Consider the following 6,866-nt stretch of genomic DNA (forward strand, 5'->3'; position numbering starts at 1 on the left):
TAGATGGATAACAGATCTAACCGTTAACTTGGTTTTTATAGTATATTTAAATCTAATGTCTGTTAGGGACATTTAGGCACTAGATGGATAATAGATCTAACCGTTAACTTGGTTTTTATAGTATATTTAAATCTAATGTCTGTTAGGGACATTTAGGCACTAGATGCATAACAGATCTAACCGTTAACTTTGTTTTTATAGTATATTTAAATCTAATGTCTGTTAGGGACATTTAGGTACTAGATGGATAACAGTTGTAACCGTTAACTTTGTTTTTATAGTATAGTTTACGATAGTTTGAGCAATTCACGTATATATACGTGAATTGCCAAAAAAAGGTTCCAATGCTAAATAACAGTTTGTCGAATTGAAAGTTCCTTTGCTCGTTGTTAAGCTCAAAGCTACACACTGATAGTTTTTAAACGAGACCCAAAACTCGAGCGCTTTCGAATAGTTCACTGTTCTTCTTCAGGAGAATAAAGGGTTATGTTCAATAAGTTTCAGGAGAATAAAGAGTTATGTTTAATGAGTTTTAGGAGAATAAAGAGTTATGTTTAATGAGTTTCAGGAGAATACAGAGTTATTTTTAATGAGTTTCAGGAGAATACAGAGTTATGTTTAATGAGTTTCAGGAGAATACAGAGTTATGTTTAATGAGTTTCAGGAGAATAAAGAGTTATGTTTAATGAGTGTAATGAAACATATAAGCACGGATGTCGACGTCACGTAAATCGTATGTTCAATATGGGTTAGCCTTGAGAACTAGCCAATCATAACCTAGAGTTGTTGGTGTCAGCTTTAGTTTGTGGCAAAGAGGTTCGTACTGTACATAAAAAACTTAAGTGTGATAATAGTTATAAGAATTATTAACCATTTTTGAAATTAACACTGAGACACTGAAACGGGGGGGGGGAGGCATCCCAAAAAGTTTAATCCCGAACAGAGCTCTCTAAACAAGTGTGTGCTTATAACATTGCATGGAGTATTTAATATCTTCGATCCGATTCATCTGGGCTACCCATAATCCCCCAATACTCGACGAGTGCAGTTTTCTTTTTTTTAAAGGCTTACTTGTTACGTAAATGTTTAAAGTCATAGTTGCTTCATTCAGATTGATTCTGTGAATGTTAATTATCGAGAAAGGTATTTTTTGAGTTCACAGCTTTACTTTGAACGAAGAATATCATTCGATCGGATTAAGTCAGGAGCTACGTTTCGGCAAACTTGTTTTTTACCTTCTTTAATGGTCCGGTCGTGGCCTAGTGGTTAGTTTGCTGGGTTGCGCATCGAACGGTCCAAATTTCGAGACGTGATGCCAGTGAACACGCTCCACTTTTTCGGATGTGGGCGCATTATGAAAGTGACAGTTAGTTACTCCATTCGATTCAAAAAGCCGGACAAAGCCTTTTTGGTGGCGGCGTTCACAATTAAAGACGTCTATATCTTAACGGCCCGACATGGCCAGGTGATTAGAGGGCGCTCGACTCGCAATATGCGGGTCGCGGGTTCGACTTCCCGTCACACCAAACATGCTCGCCCTTTCAGCCGTGGGGGCGTTATAATGTTCCGATCAATCCCACTATTCGTTGGTAAAAGAGTAGCCCATCCGTTGGCGGTGGTGGTGACTAGCTGCCTTCCCTCTAGTGTAACTCTACTATATTAGGGACAGCTAGCGCAGATAGCCCTCGTGTAGCTTTGCGCGAAATTCATAGCAAACAAACAAACTATATCTGAATCCTAGGGATCTCTGACCTGACCGCTTAAAGCTCGCGCATAAAGTGTCGTTTATGTTGAAAAGTTCAATACCTGTATCCCTCCACTAAGATGATTATCTTCATGTCTATAAAGATGTGGAAACCTATTGATTTAGCTGGTCTATCTGGGACATTGGTTCTCAAATTGTTTTCGTCGGAGTACCACTTCTGAGGGGAAAAAGACCCGCGCACCACCTACCTGTCCTACACCACCTATTATGTTCCCTCGTATGGCCTCGGCCATGGCGTTGCTCTCGTCAGTGACTTGCACTTTGAAACAGCCGGCGGACCACCTGGAGGACCCTCTCGGGCCACTAACTAGTGAGTTGCGGACTACACTTTAAGAACCACTCATCCAGAGGATATCTGCATTTGAGTTTATTAATACAACCACACACTTGTTATTGTAGCGCTACTAATATTTCATTGTTTCCGTCGCCTTTAATGAAAGTTATTGTTGTTGTTTGCTATTAAGTACAAAGCTATACAATGGATTATCTCTACTCTGCCCACCGCTGGTATCGAAACCTTTTTTTTTAACGTTATAGTTTATCAGACTTTACTGCTGAGGGCCTAGCATGTCCTGATGATGTGGGTATTCGACTCACAATCTGCGGGTTGGAGGTTCGGATCCCCGTCACCGAATATGCTCGCCCTTTCAGTTGTTAGGTCGATATAAAGTGACGGTCAATCCCACTATTAGTCGGTAAAAGAGTAACCAAAGAGCTGGCGGTGGTTGGTGTTGACTAGCTGATTTCCCTGCTTTCGTTGCTGTAAATTTTGTGAGCTTTAAAAGCACAGTGAGATATATTCATTCTAATATCTTAAAGCCAGTGGAATGATGGGTATTATAAGTCACTATATTTTGGTTGTAATAAAGTATATGTTAACAGAAAAACAACAACTCTTATTTATTTCAGTAATCGTTAATCATCAAGAAGAACTTAGAAAATTACAAGATGAACACGACAAAGAGGTGAGTTTAATATTTGTTTCAAAGTTACTAATTTCACATAAGCAATCATAAAGAAATACTCAACCTTTTTTAAAAAAATATTTTTCGTAACTTCACTGGTCGAATACTACAGATGTTAATCTAAAAACGTTTGTGAAACATTAATCCCAAAATCTTACTCAGGATCTAAATTTACTAATATCTTAATGAGGTGGGCTTGATTAGGTTACAGTGACTGTCTTTGGGATTACTTTAATGAAGTGCTTGATTCTTTAGGCTTAATTTCATGACATGTGTTTGATTTTTAGGCTCAATTAATTAAAGCGTGCTTGATTCTTTTAGCTTAATTTAATGAAATGGGTTTGATTCTTTAGGCTTAATTTAATGAAGTGGGCTCGATTCCTTAGGCATAAGTTAATGAAGAAGGCTTGATAGATTGTAATTTTTGTATGAGCTGTTTTTAATTTATTTAATTGAATTCATTATTTTGAATTTTTTTTGGCATATAATTTGATTGTTCAAACTAAAGAAAAAATGTTATTTTCTTGAAGACCACAATAACGTATCCTCCCGCTCTTACTTTTTTACTTTGAAACATTTAGACATAGACAGAAGGAGCTTTCGACGGGTTAAAGCGTCATCATGGTGTAAAAGCTGTTGGTTAGACCATATTCTAATAATGATGCAAAATAATTTCGTAAAAGAAAGAGAATTTACGAGTTGTGACACGATTTTATTTTATGTTTAAGAATTTATTTAGTTTTACTGTCTTAGTTCCAAGTAAGTCGACTTATTAATAAAAGGGATCGTGATCTAAAATTATAAACTTAGTCTCAAACTACTATTACCATAAAAACTTTAGTGGCGCCATCTATTGCTTGAAAATACAAGCAACACATTATTTGTAATTAAAAAATTACTTAATATCCAATAGCAGTTTTAATGAATGACGTTTCATATTTTCCTGAAGGTTGAAGACTTGAAAACTATTCATGCTCAATCTGCTAAAGATGCCCAGAGCAGGAACAGTCTATCAGTTGCAGCTTTAAAAGAACAACACAATCGTCTAATTGAAGGTAACCCTTGTTAATATGCAAACACAAACACTTATGTTTAATTAAACTCGCGAAACATTGTTCTTGTGAATTCCAGGATCAAATATTTTAAAACTACGTCTCATGATGCTGAATTTACTTCCAAATTCTACTTTCTTCATTTAAGGATATTAATAAGTAACCAAAAATATAAAAAAATCAGCATCGTTAGCATAAATTTATGTGTCATTATGTTAATTCATTGGCACACATTTATATTCAGGATGGAGACTTTTGAGGCCAAAAGTTATCATCAGTCATATATGTTGTCAGTAATCATTACTGCAGTTAGCATGAGTTATATATTTTGTCAGTTATCATTTGTTCAGTTAGCATGAGTTATACATGTTGTCAGTTATCATTTGTTCAGTTAGCATCAGTTACATATGTTGTCAGTAAACATTCCTTCAATTAGCATCAGTCATATATGTTGTCAGTAATCATTACTGCAGTTAGCATCAGTCATATATGTTGTCAGTAATCATTACTGCAGTTAGCATTAGATATATATGTTGTCAGTAATCATTCCTTCAATTAGCATCAGTTATATATGTTGTCAGTAATCATTCCTTCAATTAGCATGCTAACTGCAGTAATGATTACTGACAACATATATGACTGGTCAGTCATATATGTTGTCAGTAATCATTCCTTCAGTTAGCATTAGATATATATGTTGTCAGTAATCATTCCTTCAGTTAGCATCAGTTATATATGTTGTTGGTAATCATTCCTTCAGTTAGCATCAGTTATATATGTTGTCAGTAATCATTCCTTCAGTTAGCCTCAGTTACACATGTTGTCAGTAATCATTCCTTCAGTTAACATCAGTCATATATGTTGTCAGTAATCATTCCTTCAGTTAGCATTAGATATATATGTTGTCAGTAATCATTCCTTCAGTTAGCATTAGATATATATGTTGTCAGTAATCATTCCTTCAGTTAGCATCAGTTATATATGTTGTTGGTAATCATTCCTTCAGTTAGCATCAGTTATATATGTTGTCAGTAATCATTCCTTCAGTTAGCTTCAGTTACACATATTGTCAGTTATCATTCCTTCAGTTAGCATTAGTTATATATGTTGTCGGTAATCATTTCCTTAATAGATCTGGAGAAGGACTTTGCCAACCAAATGCAACAGGCTGTAGAGAGTCACGAGAAAGCTCTAGACTCCTTAAAGCAGCAGCTTCAAGACCTACAGAAGCAGTGTGAAGATCTCCAGCTAGAGAAGAAGCAGATGGAAAGCAGTCTCCAGGAAGACACCAACACTAAACTACAGGTATGATCTCTTCCTGGAATCTGACTTCTAGAATAGGGCCCCCCAGTTGTTCAGTGATAAGTCTGCAGGCTTATGACACTAAAAAGTGGATTTCAATACCCGTGGTGGGCAGAGCACGAATAGGTCATTGTGTAGCTTTGTGCTTAATAACAACCAAACCAATTTAGAATATCAAGTGTGTGTTAAGAAACGAGGTCGACACTTAAAAAAACATCCTTAAATAACTGTACAGTTTTAGGCCAATAATAATAATAATAACATACAACTTCACTTCATAAAATTAGATAATTTATTTACGACATTTTGTCCGTACGGCTATTTCAACTAAGAACTTGATTTTGTTTGTTTTTTAAATTCGCGCAAAGCTACACTAGCGCTATCTGCACTAGCCATTCCTAAGTTAACAGTGTAAGACTAAAGGGAAGGCAGCTAGTCATCACCACCTACCACCAACTTTTGGGCTATTCTTTTACCAACAAATAGTGGGATTGACCGTTACATTATAACACCCTCATGGTTGAAAGGGCGAGCATTTTGGTTGGAACGGGGATCCTGATTTTGTGGAAGTACGTCTGAAATTGTTTCAACTTTTCTAATTCCAAGGAAACATGTCAAGAAATATTTCTATGGCTAAATTTTCTATATTATTGAAAAAAAAAAGTGTTTTTATATTACTAACATTTTTTGTTTTAAACATTTTTTTAAGAAGGTCTTATAAGCAACATGGCATAAATAAGATATCTAATTTTTGAAAATCGAATCGTATATTATTGGTAAGTTATTTTTTTAGAATGACTTCCATTCTCCAGTATGTATTATTTTCTTTAAAAACTGAAATTGGTTATAACTAAAACCAGGACTTTAGAAATAGGTAACATCATAGTTATTGAGTCTACCAAAACACCCTAATAGCTGATGGCTGAGACTTAACTTATTCAAGCACCTACCCGGTAATGATAATATTTTTTTTTACTTCTTCAAATTAATGCCCTCTAGTGAAGATACACTTCCAGAACTTAGCTGATTTGATTGGCTAATGTTTGTTACAGTGTTCTATGTCGTTGTTTTTCCTTCACTAGACAATGCAACATTTTCATCACTTGTGTATATTAATGATTTTTATAATCACCCCCCCCCCCAAAAAAAAAAAACACGCCTGAAGTTGGTAGGCTGATTCACCTTCTGGAAACACTTAAGTTATTAGGATTATATTTAATTTTTAATCTGGTATGATATAACATAACGTTCAGGAACCTATTGGTCCATCTTGGCTATTCCATCCTCTAAATTAAACTAAAACTATTGATAAGTATATTTTTAAAAAAATCTTAAAGCCTGCCCTTATCATTCATATACTTATCAAGCTGTTAGAAAAATGAAACTGTCTTAGCTGAAGATGACTCCTACCTTGCCAAAATTTATACTTGAGTCCTCCTAGTCCTACTATTTTCACTGTTAAATATAAAAAAGATGATACATCAACACTATCAATTCCCTTTACAACCTTAAACACCTCAATCAGATCCCCCCCAACTCAACCTCTCCACATATGACAACCCCTCCATCCCAGACACCATTCTAGTAACCCTTCTCTGAACACTTTCCAATAATTCAATGTTTTTCCTAAGGTAAGGAGCCTAAGACTGAACACAATATTCCAAATTTTGCCTAACCAGTGACCTGTACAATGAAATTATAACCTCTTTAGACTTGTATTCAATATTTCTGTAGATACAACCTAAAATCTTATTTGCCCTACCACTAGCAATAGCACACTGC

The 6,866-nt window shown here is 35.4% G+C and overlaps 1 protein-coding gene and 1 long non-coding RNA gene across 2 annotated transcripts in view; one reads left to right on the top strand and one right to left on the bottom strand.

Annotated features, from left to right (window-relative positions):
- LOC106469014 (calponin homology domain-containing protein DDB_G0272472-like) overlaps positions 1 to 6,866 on the top strand; it is a 40,005-nt gene that overhangs the window by 19,685 nt on the left and 13,454 nt on the right. The window contains exons 5-7 of the mRNA XM_013929465.2: positions 2,675 to 2,730; positions 3,680 to 3,785; positions 4,915 to 5,087. Of these exons, the coding sequence (XP_013784919.1) occupies positions 2,675 to 2,730; positions 3,680 to 3,785; positions 4,915 to 5,087 (335 nt within the window). The remainder of the gene's footprint in view (positions 1 to 2,674; positions 2,731 to 3,679; positions 3,786 to 4,914; positions 5,088 to 6,866) is intronic.
- The window catches only part of LOC111088180, an 11,027-nt gene that overhangs the window by 2,214 nt on the left and 1,947 nt on the right, over positions 1 to 6,866 (bottom strand). The window lies entirely within an intron of this gene.

This window comes from Limulus polyphemus, unplaced genomic scaffold (assembly GCF_000517525.1).
Source record: "Limulus polyphemus unplaced genomic scaffold, Limulus_polyphemus-2.1.2 Scaffold3263, whole genome shotgun sequence".
Lineage (NCBI taxonomy): Eukaryota > Metazoa > Arthropoda > Merostomata > Xiphosura > Limulidae > Limulus > Limulus polyphemus.